This window comes from Anarhichas minor, unplaced genomic scaffold (genome assembly GCF_050575085.1).
Source record: "Anarhichas minor isolate MPS153535 unplaced genomic scaffold, ASM5057508v1 ptg000059l, whole genome shotgun sequence".
NCBI classification, from domain to species: domain Eukaryota; kingdom Metazoa; phylum Chordata; class Actinopteri; order Perciformes; family Anarhichadidae; genus Anarhichas; species Anarhichas minor.
This window is the reverse complement of record NW_027466505.1, coordinates 165,001-184,340: the sequence shown is the minus strand read 5'-3', so window position 1 is coordinate 184,340 and position 19,340 is coordinate 165,001. Positions and strand designations below refer to the sequence as shown.

Here is a 19,340-nt window from a genome sequence, read left to right as displayed (position 1 = left end):
AGAACTAAACATTAATCCTGTGAGATATTCAAACAAAAGGTCGACGTATCCTTCTGTAATATTTAAACTCAACATCTGATAACAGGATCAACCATCATCAGCATCTTTTCTTTCATCATTTACACTTCATGAGTCTGTATCTGTGATGGTTGTGTGTTCCTGTGGATAAAGGAGAGGTGTGTGTGTGTGTGAGGGTGTGAGACGGCTGTCTGACTGAATGAACCTGTCGATCTGCCTGTTGTAGGGGAAAGGGTCGTTGCCATGGTGCTGAAGGAGCTTCCTGCTAAAAAGTCCTCAGAAGGAAACCCCCCCCTCACCGTGACAACCAAGGTTGGCATGATGACCTCGCTTGTTTTGTTATTTCGATTTGTAACTTTTCTTGCTTGTTTGCCTGTAGCTTCGTGTTAAGTTTCATTATGAGGTGATTCTGAGTAAGAAAGTAGTCAAACTGTGAACTGTGAACTCTTTACTCCTTATCTTAAAGGTTTAAAGTTTTCTTTGGGGAGCTTTTTCTTTTCCGATGTGAAGGTTCAAGGAAAGAGGAGATTTGTGATATTGGGCTAAGAATTTGAAATATTTGGCAAATAAAATAGAAAATTTAATTAAGTGAAACTTTATTCATTGGACGAAGACTTTGTGCAGCCTCAAAGAAAAGTTTTATTTTTATTTTAAGAAATCTACACTAAACCACTTATCTGTAATCTGTAGGGTATGTAACACATACTTCTAAAGAAACGCAGTAAAGAAACGTAGTAAAGAAACGCAGTAAAGAAACGTAGTAAAGAAACGCAGTAAAGAAACGCAGTAAAGAAACATAGTAAAGAAACGCAGTAAAGAAACGCAGTAAAGAAACATAGTAAAGAAACGCAGTAAAGAAACGCAGTAAAGAAACGCAGTAAAGAAACGCAGTGAAGAAACGCAGTGAAGAAACGCAGTAAAGAAACGCAGTAAAGAAACGCAGTGAAGAAACGCAGTGAAGAAACGCAGTAAAGAAACGCAGTGAAGAAACGCAGTGAAGAAACGCAGTAAAGAAACGCAGTAAAGAAACGCAGTAAAGAAACGCAGTAAAGAAACGCAGTAAAGAAACGCAGTAAAGAAACGCAGTGAAGAAACGCAGTGAAGAAACGCAGTGAAGAAACGCAGTGAAGAAACGCAATGAAGAAACGCAATGAAGAAACGCGTAGTAAAGAAACGCAGTGAAGAAACGCGTAGTGAAGAAACGCAGTGAAGAAACGCAGTGAAGAAACGCGTAGTGAAGAAACGCGTAGTGAAGAAACGCGTAGTGAAGAAACGCGTAGTGAAGAAACGCAGTGAAGAAACGCGTAGTGAAGAAACGCGTAGTGAAGAAACGCAGTAAAGAAACGCAGTAAAGAAACGCAGTGAAGAAACGCAGTGAAGAAACGCGTAGTGAAGAAACGCAGTAAAGAAACGCAGTGAAGAAACGCAGTGAAGAAACGCAGTGAAGAAACGCAGTGAAGAAACGCAGTAAAGAAACGCAGTGAAGAAACGCAGTGAAGAAACGCAGTAAAGAAACGTAGTGAAGAAACGCAGTGAAGAAACGCAGTGAAGAAACGCAGTAAAGAAACGCAGTAAAGAAATTTACTACGTCTGTAATTATCATTTAATCACACATCTTATTCATGTCATGTATTTTGAATTTGTATCTTTACTTTTTTATTCCACCTGTTTATTCTCTTATTGTTTGTCATTGATCAGCTGAAGTCAGAATGTAAACAGACATGTTTCCTACTTGTAAGTGAAGCATGAAGTGAGATGTGAGTCCGGGTGTCTTTTAGTGGACAGTGGTGCTCTTTCACAGGGTTAAAGTCAAACATATTCACGTTGACATGTGGACATACTCAACTGTGTGGATTAGGATTAGGAGGCCACACACACACACACACACACACACACACACACACACACACACACACACACACACACACACACAGAGTTCTGTGTTCAGATTGAATCAGGCCTCAGGCTGAACCACTGAATTAAATGTTGTCCTGCATTTCCCAGAATGCCTTTCGGCAGCGCTAGGAGAGCAGCATTGAGTTTGGATGTTCAGAATTAGCAACATGACAAAAAGGATAGAAGTTAAAGTTGTTTGAAGGACGAGCATCATGAAGGTGTTTTATGTTGATCAGAGTATAAAAGGCTGCATTTAAACAGGAATATTGGCTTTTTCAGAATAAGGGAAATACTGGAATATAAGTATCCTTAAAGACACTTTCTGACATTTTGGGACTTGAATAGTGTAGAAAAAGTCCCTGCAGGCTTCAGTCTGTCTGGTTTTTGACCCGTAAACCCGAGTCTCTCCTCAAAGACATTCATGGTATTGCACCTGTTTGAGTTGTTCTGTCATTTGCTGAGTCAAACCTGCAGGTTTTTACCTCAATTTAAATCTGGTAATTTAACGTGTTAGACCTAACCGGTGTCTAACGGGTGTCTAACGGGTGTCTAAAGGGTGTCTAACCGGTGTCTAACTTGTGTCTAACTTGTGTCTGACGGGTGTCTAACGGGTGTCTAACGGGTGTCTAACGGGTGTCTAACTGGTGTCTAACTGGTGTCTAAAGGGTGTCTAACTTGTGTCTAACCGTTGTGTCTAACCGTTGTGTCTAACGGGTGTCTAACGGGTGTCTAACGGGTGTCTAACGGGTGTCTAACTGGTGTCTAACGGGTGTCTAACGGGTGTCTAACTTGTGTCTAACCGTTGTGTCAAACCGTTGTGTCTAACGGGTGTCTAACGGGTGTCTAACGGGTGTCTAACCGTTGTGTCTAACCGTTGTGTCTAACCGTTGTGTCTAACCGGTGTCTAACGGGTGTCTAACGGGTGTCTAACGGGTGTCTAACGGGTGTCTAACCGGTGTCTAACGGGTGTCTAACTGGTGTCTAAAGGGTGTCTAACCGGTGTCTAACCGGTGTCTAACCGGTGTCTAACCGTTGTGTCTAACCGGTGTCTAACGGGTGTCTAACGGGTGTCTAACTGGTGTCTAACTGGTGTCTAAAGGGTGTCTAACCGGTGTCTAACCGGTGTCTAACCGGTGTCTAACCGGTGTCTAAAGGGTGTCTAACCGGTGTCTAACCGGTGTCTAACCGGTGTCTAACCGGTGTCTAACCGGTGTCTAACGGGTGTCTAACTTGTGTCTAACCGTTGTGTCTAACCGTTGTGTCTAACCGTTGTGTCTAACCGGTGTCTAACGGGTGTCTAACGGGTGTCTAACGGGTGTCTAACGGGTGTCTAACGGGTGTCTAACCGGTGTCTAACCGGTGTCTAACGGGTGTCTAACGGGTGTCTAACCGGTGTCTAACGGGTGTCTAATGGGTGTCTAAATGGTGCTTGTGGTCTCCAGCTGGTCCGGGAGCAGCAGGAGAGTCGACCCCTGCTGAGTCCCTCCATCGATGACTTCCTGTCAGAGAGCCGGAGCGACGCCCCCTCCACTCGACCGCTCACATCCAACACAGCAGGTAGACTCCTGCTAATTAACCCCCCCGTCTCACCTGTCCTCCTCAGGTCCTCAGGTTTACCCCCCCCCCCCCCCCCCTCCTCTCCTTTGCTCTTCTTCTATGAACCTATTCAGTCTTTGTCACCCTCTTTTATTCTTCCTCTGACCTCCTCTCTTCTTCTTCTTCTCTCTCTAACTTTGCGTCCTTGGCTGTCGTCCTTCCTGTGACCATCTGTCCCCTGCGACTCAGTAGGTACACCTCCCGTTAATGAACACCTGTGACCTCCATCCTCCTCCTCACATTCATTAAGAGTCTAGAACAGAATCTCTTTGTTTCTATTTTCATACAAACTGACGACAGCTGAAATGTTTTCTGTTCAAACTGAGCGTGTTTCAGAGTGTGATGGTGACATGTAGAGGTTAATACAGAATATACAGGAGATCAAAGACACACTCTGACTGTTTACAAACACAAGTATGAAAGATTCATATATATTAAGATAAAAGGAGTGATGGAGACATAAATATGTGGACAGTTGGACTGAAGTTTGATCCGTTAACCCTCCATCCTGTCGTCCTGTAGTTCTGTCCACAGCTCTGGACCTCGTGGACCTCAGTGAGCCGGCGGACAGCACCGGGGGCAGCAATGGTGGTGTTGGTGGTGTTAGTGGTAGCAGCAGTAACAAGGACCAGAGGAGGAGTCCTCTGAGGAGGAAGGGCAGCTCCAGGAGCCCTCGGCGCCGGACAAGACCGGATGAGACGGAGCTGATCCAGGTGGAGGTGGAACACCTGCCCGCCAGCCCCAGAACACCTGAGAGGGTCTCCCTGGACTCAGGTACTGCAGACTAAACCAGCACACAGGTTGTGATGGATACGGGCTGCTTCTTCTCTCATTGGTTCATAAACATTCATGTGATCCGGAGACAAATGTTTCCATTTACAGCTGCAATGATTTATTGATTAGTTGTAACGATTTTAATATTCCGTTAATCGGTTTGAGTCATTTTTTAAGAAAATAAAAGCCCAAATTATCTGATTGAAAACTTAAATGTCTAAATGATCTGGTTTCTTTCTTCTTCTTTGAGTTGTGAACAAAACGAGACTTCAGACGACGACTGATCGTCATTTTCTCACATTCTATCATCTAAACAACCAAATTGGATCCGGTCTAGGATCCAGTGAAGGATCTGGTCTCGGATCCAGTGGGGGATCTGGTCTAGGATCTAGTGAAGGATCTGGTCTAGGATCCAGTGAAGGATCTAGTGAAGGATCTGGTCTAGGATCTGGTCTAGGATCCAGTGTTGGACAATCAAAAATAATAATCGAAAATAATCTTTAGCTGCAGCCTCCAGTTTTTTTGTGTTTTCTTAAAAAACAAACTTCAGTTTAAACTACGGTGACATCATCATCATGTTACCTTCATCACAATGATGTCGTTATCACAATGATGTTCTCCCGTGTGTTCTCAGTCAGTCTGTCGTCTCCTCTGGACAAATGGGACGAGGTGAACCTGGACGTGGAGGACGGAGGACTCAGGAGGAGACACGAGAAGAGATGTACCTCCCAGCACTCCTCCAGTGAACTGCTGTGGTAAATCAAGTGTTATTCATGTTATTCACAAGTCCATACACTTTTTATCATGTTCATGTTGTTCCTTTACTGTTTAACAATATTATCATGTGTCATCATAACCTGTTTAACATGTAACTCATGAACCGACCTGCTTTTTACTTTAATTTAACTACTTTTACTTGAGAACAATACAGTATTGTCAGAATGTAGTGAGCCTGAAGGGGGCGCTATGCAGCTCTCACCTCAGCTGATACCTGGTCTCTTCTGGTCTCTTCTGGTCCCTTTAGGTCTGCAGAGTTTAAAACGGATCCTCGAACAAAGAACTCCTTTGACATCCACAGCTTCGATGACCTGGACTTCACGTCTTCACCACAGGTCAGCTGCTGGTATTTATACTGTAGTACTTCATCCTGACAGTATTTATACTGTAGTACTTCCTCCTGACCAGAGTACTTCATCCTGACAGTATGTATACTGTAGTACTTCATCCTGACCAGAGCACTTCATCCTGCCAGTATTTATACTGTAGTACTTCCTCCTGACAGAAAGTAAAATATAAAAGTACAAGCTGAACCAAATACAGTGAGTAGTTCAGGGAGCGTGGGATAACAGATCGTTACCTGCAGATACTTCAGCGGTTACTGTCTCTTTAAATATGACTTTGAAGACCGTTAAAGTTTTCTGGTGTTTTGTCTTTTCTGACCTCTCTCTCTCTGTGTGTGTGTGTGTGTGTGTGTGTGTGTGTGTGTGTGTGTGTGTGTGTGTGTGTGTGTGTGTGTGTGTGTGTGTGTGTGTGTGTGTGTGTGTGTGTGTGTGTGTGTGTGTGTGTGTGTGTGTGTGTGTGTGTGTGTGTGTGTGTGTGTGTGTGTGTGTGTGTGTGTGTGTGTGTGTGTGTGTGTGTGCGTGCGTGCGTGCGTGCGTGCGTGCGTGCGTGCGTGCGTGCGTGCGTGCGTGCGTGCGTGCGTGCGTGCGTGCGTGCGTGCGTGCGTGCGTGCGTGCGTGCGTGCGTGCGTGCGTGCGTGCGTGCGTGCGTGCGTGCGTGCGTGCGTGCGTGCGTGCGTGCGTGTGTGTTTTCAGGACTGTGCTGCTTCCAGACAGCACAGACGGACTCGTTCCCTTCTGACCAGAAACGAGTCTCTTGAGGACGAGTTTGTCAGAGCAAAAGCTGCTGTGGAGGTAAAATACACATAGTGACAAAATGTCCTTTCTTTGAGAACGTGTCCTTTCTTTGAGAACGTGTCCTTTCTTTGAGAACGTGTCCTTTCTTTGAGAACGTGTCCTTTCTTTGAGAACGTGTCCTTTCTTTAAGAACATAATTCTCTCTACAAAAGTCATAAATCTGTAGAACATGTCCAGCTTTGTCCTTTAAAGCTGCAGCAGCTCTCACTGTTAAATATCAGATATCAGCTGATCTTCAGAAACCTGATCTCAGGTCTGTTCTTATCGTCATCTGAGAACTCTGACTCAGCAAACATTCAGATAGATGAGGCTGCACTCAGACCAGCAGACTCAGGGTCAGTTTTCATATCCGACACTGAAGAAATATATATTTCTATATTTGTTATCAGACCACACAGCTGATCTGACTCATATTTGTGGTTTATTTTTGTATTTTTATTTGATGATACATGTTAAAGACGTTAAGCTTCTTCTCTTCATGAAATCTTGTTTCCCAGAAACAGATATAACCTGAGGAAGTAAAAGTAATAATACCACAGTGAACAAATACAAGTATCGGCATCAAAGTGTACTTAAAGTAGCAAAAATAAAAGTTACTCATTATGCAGAATAATATATATATATATATTATATTATTGATACATTCATGTGTTTTTAATGTCTTTATATAATCTATAATAATACTTCAGCATTGATTAGTTGATTATATTTGATATTAAGAATCTGAATCTGTAAAGTAACTAAAGCTTTCAGATAAAAGTGGAGTAAAAAGTACAACATGTACCTCTGGAAGAGAAGTGGAAAGTAGAAGGAAACGCAAAAGTAAAGTACAAGTAACTTAAAAAGTGAAGTACAGTACTAGAAGAAATGTGCTTTCCGCCACTACACATCACACATTGTCTGTAGGAGGATGAGGAGTTCTGATGTGATGAAGGAACTGATTCACTGAAATTCATAGACCCTCGTGCAGTTCTGGTCTCCAAATAAACTGCTTTGACGACTCGTGGCCTCTAGATGACGCTGTAGGGCGTGAACACGTTGAGTCAAAGAGTCAATTTGAGAAACGAGGGCGGGTTGAGGACGGTTTAAGATGGTCTAGGATGGTTCAGGAGGTTTAGGATGGTTTAGGAGGTTTAGGATGGTTTAGGACAGTGGTTCCCAAACTTTTTCTGTCAAGACCCCCTTTGATGATATAGGAACATTGGACGAATAATGAATTGCATTATAATGCATGAACTGTATAAAATATTTTTATTTCTTTCTAAAATAAGTACATATCACTTCACAGTTTATTCTTCAGTTTGTTTAACTGGGAAAAAAAATAGCAATAATAAAATATATATAAAATAAAAAATATATAAAATAATTTGTAAATACAATTAACTTAATTTCAAACAAAGTGCAAACAACATATACTGTATTTCCTCACATTGAACAGCAGGTTTTCTCAAACAATAAAATAACACAATTATGAACAAGGTGTGCAGGTCTACATGGACCATATTATTTTGTGATCATATTCCTATGTATATTCCTATTCATATATATCAATCAGTGACTGGTGTGGGCTTGCTTTGCTTTACAGATTTTGTCAAAGCGGGGTTGCTGGTTGGAGATATCTTTATTAATCTTAATCTTATCTTTATCTTTCTCTGTCGCTCCGTATCTTTCTCGCTCTGTGTCGCTGTGTCTCTCTCTCGTTCGCGCTCCCTCACTCTCTCTCTCCCTCGCTCGTTCGCGCTCTCTCGCTCGGGCGCGCGCTCGCTCTCTCGCTCGCGCGCTCTCGCTCTCGCTGGTTTTGCCACAGTCGGTCTGTGACATGAGCCGCTCTGGTGGCGTGGTTGGAACACAGTGCATGTCACGTCGGTTATTTTATATTGTTTTACCGGTGTATGTGTGCGTCTGTGTGTGTGGGTTGGTGATGAAGCCGCGACCCCCCTGTAGTACCACCGCGCCCCCCCTAGGGGTCGCGACCCCCACTTTGGGAACCACTGGTTTAGGAGGTTTAATATGGTTCAGGAGGTTTAGGATGGTTTAATATGGTTCAGGAGGTTTAGGATGGTTCAGGAGGTTTAGGATTGTTAGGATGGTTCAGGGGGTTTAATATGGTTTAGGATGGTTTAATATGGTTCAGGAGGTTTAGGATTGTTAGGATGGTTCAGGAGGTTTAATATGGTTCAGGAGGTTTAGGATGGTTCAGGAGATTTAGGATGGTTTAATATGGTTCAGGAGGTTTAGGATGGTTCAGGAGGTTTAGGATTGTTAGGATGGTTCAGAAGGTTTAACATGGTTCAGGAGGTTTAGGATTGTTAGGATGTTCAGGAGGTTTAATATGGTTCAGGAGGTTTATAATAATAATAATAATACTTTAATTTTATATAGTGCTTTTCTAAATACCCAAAGGCACTTTACAAAGGGCAGAGACAAACAGAACAAACAAAAAAGAAAAAAAAAGAAAGACAGAGGAGCAAACAAAACAAACAGAACATTTTGGTAAAAAAAAGAAAACTGGAGAAGCTGTGCAGAATGGGTCATGTAGTGGAGGGTAGGGTACGAACTGCCATTTCGCGGAGAAAAAGGTACGTGAAATGGCCCTTTTTGAATTATAAGGGAAGTTCCCTTATAACTCAAAAAGGGCCATTTCAAGTACATTTGATTGGGCTCCCATTTCAGCCAAAAATCCCAACCCGAGTGGGCCATTTGTTCTCATTCCTCCCATACAATGTCTACAGTATGCTCTGGGCTAGGAGAATGAAACCTAAGAGGGGGCATACCTGGGAACAGCCAAACAGGTGCGCAAAGTTTCAAGCAAATCGGATGAGTTTGATTTTTGAGTAAAATCAATGTCATTGCCTTACTTTGCCTAAGATGCCAAAATGTCACAATTTGAGGTGCTAGCCCCAATAAACTTGCTGTGTGTGTTGCTATGAAGCCATAGACCCTGTGTATGAATTTTGGTGGCTTTAGCTCATTTAGATCAAATTGCACCATATGTGGTGAAGATGCCAAAATGGCACAATTTGAGGTGCTAATCCCACACCACTTGCTGTGTGTGTTGCTATGAAGCCACAGACCCTGTGTATTAAGTTTGGTGGCTTTAGCTCATTTAGATCAAATTGCACCATATATGGTGAAGATGCTAAAATGGCAAAACCGGGACAATTACTGCCTTTTGGGTTGGGATTTTTGGCTGAAACGAGAGCCCAATCAAACGTAGTTGAAATGGCCCTTTTAGTTATAAGGGAACTGCCATTTCCAAGACAAAAAGCTCCTTGAAATGGCCCTTTTTGAATTATAAGGGAACTTATAGTCCTTATAACTGAAAAAGGGCCATTTCAACTACAGGTGGGCTGACCATGTAGGCCAATCATCCCAACCGATATGACATAAAAGCCACCCATCTCTCCCAAAACATATCTCAAATTGCTTTGGGCTAGGAGGCTGAAACTTATGAGGGGGCATACCTGGAAACAGCCCACCAGGTGTGCAAAGTTTCAATCAAATTTGACTTTTGGGCAAAATCAATGCCATTGCCTTACTTTGCCTGAGATTTCAAAGCATTTGAGTTGGGGCAATCATTTTCATACCAGTGGATCTATACTTTAAGATGATAGTACAGTCCAAATGTCAGCTTCCTAGCCTAAAGAGTTGTGGAGATCTTCTAGGTCAAATGTCAGTTTATTTACAACTCAAAAAGTGTCATTCCGACCACATTATAATGCAATTTTCATGTGGCCCAACCATACTGACCAAATGGCAACTTTTGTCCCAAAACATTGTTTCCGTACAATTGAACGCTGATCCAAGATATCTACGTTTGAGGGCGGGATATTGAACGGTTGAGAAGATACGGCAGTTTAAAATGTCAATCCTGAATCCCTCCGAGGTGGCCATGAATCGTCCCTAATCTTGCCATTCGTACCAGCAAATGGCACTTTTCCTCCCAAACATCCCACCAAATGGCACTTTTCGGCTTATTTGTCCCCACCAAATCGCACTTTTGTCCCTGGAGGTTTGGGCGAAAAAGGGAAATTTAAGGGACATCATTTTGTGGGGCTCCCAAATGTAATTTTCAAATGGCAGTTTTTGTCCCGAACATCCCTGGGGTTTTGCCCTCTGGTGGCCACAAGCGGTAAAGGGCCAATTGGGAAAACTCTTCCGAAACTTTGGAAAATCATTCCTCGGCGACCGACGGTCCGAAGGGAGCGCCCTTTTCCCAGGTACAACGTGGGCAAAGATCACATGCGCCCTAGGGGTCTCACTATTTTTAAGGGCGCTCCTTATACCCCGTAGGTTTAGCTGAAAATTCACCGATCTGTCCGGCCGGCATAATATAAATTTAGTCGATATCGCCCCCGAGGGATTAAGGCCGGTTCAGGAGGTTTAGGATGATTCAGGAGGTTGAGGATGGCTCAGGAGGTTCAGGAGGTTGAGGATGGTTCAGGAGGTTTAGGATGACTCAGGAGGTTTAGGATGGTTCAGGAGGTTGAGGATGGCTCAGGAGGTTGAGGACGTTCAGGAGGTTTAGGATGGTTCAGGAGGTTTAGGATGGCTCAGGAGGTTGAGGATGGTTCAGGAGGTTTAGGATGGCTCAGGAGGTTTAGGATGGCTCAGGAGGTTGGGGATGGTTCAGGAGGTTTAGGATGGCTCGGAGGTTTAGGATGGTTCAGGAGGTTGGGGATGGTTCAGGATGTTTAGGATGGTTCAGAATGGTTCAAGCGGTTCAGGTTGGGCGATTGTGGTTTACATAATGGTTTGATCCAGTCCGGAGGAGGTGAAGTGAACTAACAGCTCAGTTATTAAAGTGATTAAAGTGGAGATCAATTTGAGACTCTGGTGTCGAAGCGTTCCTGCTCTTCATCCCGTCAGTTCGGCTCAGTGAACCAATCGCAGCGTCTCGTCTGATTAAAAGCATTTCCTCATGTCAGCTGACAGTTTGTGGATTTAGCTGCAGGTATTTTAATCCAGAGGTCACCGCTGACGGATTAACAGCACACTGTTTTAAATGTGACCTCATGACTAAAGTTTCAAAATAAAATTGTGCATTTTGTATTTATCCATCAGTAAAGTTATGTTTTATTAATAATCTTGATGTTCCTTAAACCAGGAACCCAGCAGGCTCCAGGATTAGTTTTAATAGTTATACTGTAACATTAAAAATATAACTAAAAACTACGAATCCCAGGGTGCATTTCACTAACAAACAGCTAATCACATAGCTTCATGTTCTGTTGAAGAAAACTACTTCAAACAGACTTTAAACATTCACTTTCATTCATGTGGAGTTTAAAGATGTGGCTCTTAGTCTAGGATCTAGTCTAGGATCTAGTCTAAGATCCAGTGTAGGACTTAGTCTAAGATCCAGTCTATGATCTAGTCCAGGGGTCGGCAACCTTTTCTATCCAAAGAGCCAGTTTGCTCTATTTTCCACCAAATAAAATGTGTCTGGAGCCGCAAAAGCTATTTCATATCACAGCTTATAAAGTGTTATATATAGATATATTATATATACAAAAACTATAGTTTGTTGTATTTATGAAAATATAGAACAAGAATAAAGACAATTCTTGACATTTTATTGCAATTTTACCTGATATAACAATATCAAACTCTTATGAAGAGGAGAGTTTGCTGCAGCAGCTGAGGAATCATCTCCAGCGTGACACTGTTCAGCACATGCTGTGTGCTTGTTGTGGAAGCAGACAGTAAGTCAGCATCGTTGGCAGTGAAAGCTAATGAAGACGTCCACGCAGAGTTAAACTCTCTATTTTCCTCCGTGACTTTTCTTTTTTTGGATTCATCCATTGATAGTTTACAGAGGGCGGGGGTCTGAAAATCATGATCAGCCACCTGCAGGGAAAAGCTCTTGACAGAGGTAGAGGATTTAACTGCCTGTGGGAATAATTAACATATAAGATTCTGTTCATTCTTGCTTATAAATTATATTCTCTCTGAACACGTTTCTCTTTTTGGAGAACGTCGTGTGAAATAACTTCTTCTATCAGCGCAATTCTCCTGCTCTTCTTTCTATTTCCTCGTCTCAGCCCTGTGTGTCACGTGTGTGTAAACCTCGCTCGAGGCAGGAAACTTGTCAGAATACTGAGCTGCATCACGTGATGTGATTTACAACGCATTGGTCGGTGTGTTTCCTGCACCGCCGAACAAGTGCCGTAACGGCTGAATAAGAGGCGCCGGTTAAAGTATAAACTCATTGCTCAATGTGTATAATTCCGAATTATCTATCGGATTTAGGTCCTGGGTCTGGATCCGGTCCGCCAGTTGGGGACCACTGATGTAGACTCAGGGAGCCGCAACGGAGGGGCTGAAGAGCTGCATGCGGCTCGCGAGCTGCATGCGGCTCGCGAGCCGCAGGTTGCCGACCCTGATCTAGTCTAAGATCCAGTGGAGGACTTAGTCTAGGATCCAGTCTAGGATCTAGTCTAGGACCTTGTGTCCGCGGGGAGACTCTGAACTGTTGTGGTCTTTCAGTCGGACACAGAGTTCTGGGACAAGATGCAGGCCGAGTGGGAGGAACTGGCTCGGAGGAACTGGCTGGAGGATTCTGAGGGTCAGGGTCCGGTCCCGCCCACGGTCACACCTGTGGAGAAGGTACGTCCAGAATCTGCTCCACAGACCCGGTCCCTGTAACCTTTAAACTATACTTTCTTTCTGCAGCTGTTGTTATGTCTCTAAAGGACGTTCCTGTAGATTCATGTTTGTTGGTGATCGTGGTGATAAATATATCTTATTTAATATATATAAATACAGATAAATGTCTCCGTATTTAAAAACATTCCGTTAACGGTTCACTTCCTGTTTAACTTGCACACTATTTGTCCAGACTGGAGTTATTAATAATGAGAGATTATTACTGTTTGTCAGCATTATTCTGTACTTTAATCCTCTGAACTGCACCAGTAATCCCGCAGTAATCCCGCCTCCTCTCAGGTGTTACATCACCGCGTCGACACGACAGCAGATGTTCAGCTCTTCTTCTTCGTTTCTTCTTCTGCACAAACATTTAGTTTAGTGTAATGTATGTCATTAATATGTGTTTATTATAATACTGGACATCTTTAAGAATGCAAACATGATGTTTTTATGAATGTTTTCTTTCATAAAATGTTAAAAACAACACAAAGAAAAAAGACAAAAGTGTCTCTGATGGAACCATGTGACCTCACACGGGTCAGCTGGTCTGATGTGCTCTGATGTGCTCTGATGTGGTTTTGTCTTGTTCAGGTTTACTTCTTCAGCACTAACAACCCGTACAGAGACTGGCCGAGCGCCTTCGCCGAGGGTCAGGAGAAAGCTCGGGAGGGAGACCTGAACGCCGCCGTCCTGCTGCTGGAGGCCGCCATCCTGCAGGACCCGCAGGACTCTGAGGTCTCGCTGACCGCCAATGATTTATTAACGAGACCGAACTTTAACGTCACTGCAGTGAAGTTAAACTCTTCTTCCTGTATTTTCAGGCCTGGCAGGTTTTAGGAACGACTCAAGCCGAGAACGAGAACGAACAGGCCGCCATCGCGGCGCTGCAGAGGTCAGACTTCTCGTTTTACGTTCACTTCCCGTTTTACTGTTACTTCCCGTTTTACAGTTACTTCCCGTTTTACGTTTACTTCCCGTTTTACAGTTACTTCCCGTTTTACGTTCACTTCCCGTTTTACAGTTACTTCCCGTTTTACAGTTACTTCCCGTTTTACAGTTACTTCCCATTTTACGTTTACTTCCCATTTTACTTTTACTTCCTCTTTCAGTTTTGATTTGTTTGAGATGGAAACACAAAATATAAATATCAATCAATATATAATCAATTGTCATAATCAGCTCTGATTACCGATTATTGTTCATTATTGTTTGAATTGTTTTGTTATTGCTTCATCAAAATTATTATAATTAGATATTTGGCCTGTAAATACTGAGTTAATCAATTAAACATGTTGTGCTAAAGTGATACCTGTGCTAACCGTTGCTAAGCTAACACGTGTCTCACCTGCTGCAGGTGTCTGGAGCTCCGCCCCAACAACCTGCCGGCTCTGATGGCGCTTGCCGTCAGCTTCACTAACAGCGGCATGCAGCGGGAGGCCTGCGACGCTCTGAGCCGCTGGATCAGCCACAACCCCCGATACAAGCACCTGGTCCTGGACCACAGGAGTCCGCTACGGGGCTCCCCGGCCACGCCTCGCAGGGGCCCCCGCACCTCCACACCGGCCAGGTACAAACACCTGAGGGGACGTTAGATCAGTTTGCTCTAAATACTACATTACCCATAAGTCTCAGCTGCCATCCATCAAGAGCTGTGACATCAGCGCTGTGTGTGTGTGTGTGTGTGTGTGTGTGTGTGTGTGTGTGTGTGTGTGTGTGTGTGTGTGTGTGTGTGTGTGTGTGTGTGTGTGTGTGTGTGTGTGTGTGTGTGTGTGTGTGTGTGTGTGTGTGTGTGTGTGTGTGTGTGTGTGTGTGTGTGTGTGTGTGTGTGTGCGCCTTCAGGGCTGAGCTGCAGGACGTCCTGCTTCTCTTCCAGGATGCGGCTCTGTTGAATCTGGACTGTGTGGATCCAGACCTGCAGACCGGACTCGGGGTCCTCTTCAACCTCAGCTCCGACTTCAACAGAGCGGTGGAGGCTTTCACTGCAGCGCTGTCCGTCAGACCACAGGTAACACACACACACACACACACACGGACAAACACACATGGACACACACGGACACACACACGGACACACACACATGCACAGACACACACAGACACACGGACAAACACACACGCACATGGACACACACGGACACACACACACACACGGACACACACACACGCACAGACACACACAGACACATGGACAAACACACACACACGGACACACACACACACGCACGGACAAACACACACACACGAACACACACGGACAAACACACACACACATGGACACACACGGACACACACACACACGCACAGACACACACAGACACATGGACAAACACACACACACACGGACACACACACACACACACACACACACACACGGACACACACGCACGGACAAACACACACACACATGGACACACACGGACACACACACACACACGGACACACACACACGCACAGACACACACAGACACATGGACAAACACACACACACACGGACACACACACACACACACACACGGACACACACACACACGCACGGACAAACACACACACACGAACACACACACACGGACAAACACAAACACAGACAAACACACACACGGACAAACACACACACGGACAAACACGCACAGACACACACAGACACATGGACAAACACACACACACACGGACACACACACACACACACACACACACACACGGACACACACACACACGCACGGACAAACACACACACACGAACACACACACACGGACAAACACAAACACAGACAAACACACACACGGACAAACACACACACGGACAAACACGCACAGACACACACAGACACATGGACAAACACACACACACACGGACACACACACACACACACACACACACACACGGACACACACACACACGCACGGACAAACACACACACACATGGACACACACGGACACACACACACACACGGACACACACACACGCACAGACACACACAGACACATGGACAAACACACACACACACACACACACACACACGGACACACACACACACGCACGGACAAACACACACACACGAACACACACACGGACAAACACACACACGGACAAACACACAGACACACACGGACACACACACGCACGGACACACACACGGACACACACGGACACACACACACACGGACACACACACACACGGACACACACACACGGACACACGGACACACACACACACGCACGGACAAACACACACACACGGACACACACACACGGACAAACACACACACACGGACAAACACAAACACACACATGGACAAACACACAGACACACACGGACACAAACACACACACGCGGACACACACAGACACACACGGACACACACGCACGGACACACACAGACACACACGGACACACACGGACACACACGGACACACACAGACAAACACACACACACACACACTTACATAAACAGTGTGTGGAGCTATCTCTCTGGTTACTATGGCCGTTTGTTGACAAGCACCTCACGATATATCGCGATACGATACGATAGATATTGCAATAATAGTTTAGCATGTCGTGAAGATTGTTGTAAAAAAAAAAAAAATATGTAGTATTGAATGTCAATAAAAACCTCATAATATAGTGCGTCTTAAAATGTCAAAAAAATGTATCACTGATGACATGACTTTGATGATGTCATGACATCGTTAATGTCCTGTGTTCCTCTTCAGGACTACCTGCTGTGGAACCGTCTGGGTGCTACGTTGGCAAACGGAGACCGTAGTGAGGAAGCTGTAGAGGCGTATACCAGAGCTCTGGAGCTGCAGCCGGGATTCATCCGGTCCAGATACAACCTGGGGATCAGCTGCATCAACCTGGGGGCCCACAGGTAAACACATCAGCTGTCTTACCTGAGGCTCACACAGAACACCGGACCCAATGTGGGTTAAAACACTAGAGAACACAGGACCAAACGTGGGTTAAAACGCTAGAGAACACAGGACCAAACGTGGGTTAAAACACTAGAGAACACAGGACCAAACGTGGGTTAAAACACTAGAGAACACAGGACCAAACGTGGGTTAAAACACTAGAGAACACAGGACCAAACGTGGGTTAAAACGCTAGAGAACACAGGACCAAACGTGGGTTAAAACACTAGAGAACACAGGACCAAACGTGGGTTAAAACACTAGAGAACACAGGACCAAACGTGGGTTAAAACACTAGAGAACACAGGACCAAACGTGGGTTAAAACACTAGAGAACACAGGACCAAACGTGGGTTAAAACACGAGAGAACACAGGACCAAACGTGGGTTAAAACGCTAGAGAACACAGGACCAAACGTGGGTTAAAACGCTAGAGAACACAGGACCAAAAGTGGGTTAAAACACTAGAGAACACAGGACCAAATGTGGGTTAAAATACTAGAGAACACAGGACCAAACGTGGGTTAAAACACTGGAGAACACAGGACCAAATGTGGGTTAAAACACTAGAGAACACAGGACCAAACGTGGGTTAAAACACTAGAGAACACAGGACCAAACGTGGGTTAAAACACTAGAGGACACAGGACCAAATGTGGGTTAAAACACTAGAGAACACAGGACCAAATGTGGGTTAAAACACTGGAGAACACAGGACCAAACGTGGGTTAAAACACTGGAGAACACAGGACCAAATGTGGGTTAAAACACTAGAGAACACAGGACCAAACGTGGGTTAAAACACTAGAGAACACAGGACCAAACGTGGGTTAAAACACTAATTATCTATTGTTGTGTTATGCATTCAGTCTGACTTCCTCGTGTGATTACAGTAGATGTTATGTGGTCCTGGTCTAACCTGGTCCTGGTCCTGCAGGGAGGCGGTCAGTAACTTCCTGACGGCTCTGAACCAGCAGAGGCAGAGTCAGCGCTGCAGCCATCAGCAGATGTCGGCCAACATCTGGGCCGCGCTGCGAATCGCCGTCTCCACGGTGGACCGACCCGAGCTGGTCCAGGCCGCCAACGTCGGGGACCTGGACCTGCTGATGAGGGCCTTCGACGTGGGCGATGTCTGATGGTGGACCGGTCTTGTGGTTTTGGAGTGAGCGATGTCTGTGGGGTCAGTTCACAGCGGACCAGAGGAGGAGACACGTCGGATGTGGACCGTCTGGTTTGAAACCAAAGACACGACGATGGCTGCTGGAAAAAGCCTTCTGCAATATAAACAGCACAACCCTTTAGCTTCCTGTGAGACTCACTCTACCGAGGCTCACTCTACCGAGGCTCACTCTACCGAGGCTCACTCTACCGAGGCTCACTCTACCGAGGCTCACTCTACCGAGGCTCACTCTACCGAGACTCACTCTACCGAGGCTCACTCTACCGAGGCTCACTCTACCGAGGCTCACTCTACCGAGACTCACTCTACTGAGGCTCACTCTACTGAGGCTCACTCTACTGAGGCTCACTCTACCGAGGCTCACTCTACCGAGGCTCACTCTACCGAGACTCACTCTACCGAGGCTCACTCTACCGAGGCTCACTCTACCGAGGCTCACTCTACCGAGACTCACTCTACTGAGGCTCACTCTACTGAGGCTCACTCTACTGAGGCTCACTCTACCGAGGCTCACTCTACCGAGGCTCACTCTACCGAGGCTCACTCTACTGAGACTCACTCTACTGAGGCTCACTCTACCGAGGCTCACTCTACCGAGGCTCACTCTACCGAGGCTCACTCTACCGAGGCTCACTCTACCGAGGCTCACTCTACTGAGACTCACTCTACTGAGACTCACTGAGTGAAAGCAATAATCTGGAAACAAAACACATGTTTGAGGTTTTTCTGTCAAGCCTCTTGACACAGAGAAACACGTTATTATCTTTATCTTTATTATCTTTATCTTTATCTTTATTATCGCTCTAAAGATAGATGTAACCACGTGTCGGCCATCTTTAAAACAAACTGTTTCTTTGTTATTAATGACGTCACATCATCGATGATCCGACTCCACATATGATTAGTAATATTTAAAATGAAATGTTTGAATAGAATACTGAAAAACATTCATAATAAACTATTTTTTCTATTTAAAAACATGTGAAAGTGTTTAATAACTTATATAAATATGCTTTAAAATTAGAACAAGTTCCTGAATTAAATATGAATCTGATGTCAGTTTAACAGTTTAAATCTTTATTACTTTGTCAAATGCTCTGAACTTTGAAGCTTAATGTTAAAGAGGAACTAAACCCTAAAGAGTGTGTATCGAGAGTGTGTATCGGTATCGAGAGTGTGTATCGAGTGTGTGGATGAAGCTTTAAGTTGTTAAATTTTAATAATTTAGCGGCTAGCTAGCTTCACCATGATCATCTTGTGCTTTTTATATTCTGCTACAGTTACAGAACATCAAAGTCACCACATGAACAGACGGGACAGAGGTTTACTATTTTTAACTTACTGTTACCCTATTAATTATCCGATGCTAATGCTAATCGTTAGCATGCTGACTGT

General features: G+C 44.7%; 1 protein-coding gene across 1 annotated transcript in view; it reads left to right on the top strand.

Annotated features, from left to right (window-relative positions):
* Positions 1-244: 244 nt before the first annotated feature.
* Positions 245-19,340, top strand: part of pex5lb (peroxisomal biogenesis factor 5-like b) — a 20,758-nt gene continuing 1,662 nt past the window's right edge. Inside the window, exons 1-13 of the mRNA XM_076077452.1 lie at positions 245-330; positions 3,357-3,471; positions 4,033-4,284; positions 4,919-5,039; positions 5,309-5,396; positions 6,099-6,197; positions 12,690-12,809; positions 13,443-13,586; positions 13,673-13,743; positions 14,206-14,418; positions 14,691-14,856; positions 16,565-16,722; positions 17,703-19,340. The exon at positions 17,703-19,340 is cut by the window's right edge and continues 1,662 nt beyond it. Of these exons, the coding sequence (XP_075933567.1) occupies positions 262-330; positions 3,357-3,471; positions 4,033-4,284; positions 4,919-5,039; positions 5,309-5,396; positions 6,099-6,197; positions 12,690-12,809; positions 13,443-13,586; positions 13,673-13,743; positions 14,206-14,418; positions 14,691-14,856; positions 16,565-16,722; positions 17,703-17,901 (1,815 nt within the window). The 5' untranslated portion in view covers positions 245-261 and the 3' untranslated portion in view covers positions 17,902-19,340. The remainder of the gene's footprint in view (positions 331-3,356; positions 3,472-4,032; positions 4,285-4,918; positions 5,040-5,308; positions 5,397-6,098; positions 6,198-12,689; positions 12,810-13,442; positions 13,587-13,672; positions 13,744-14,205; positions 14,419-14,690; positions 14,857-16,564; positions 16,723-17,702) is intronic.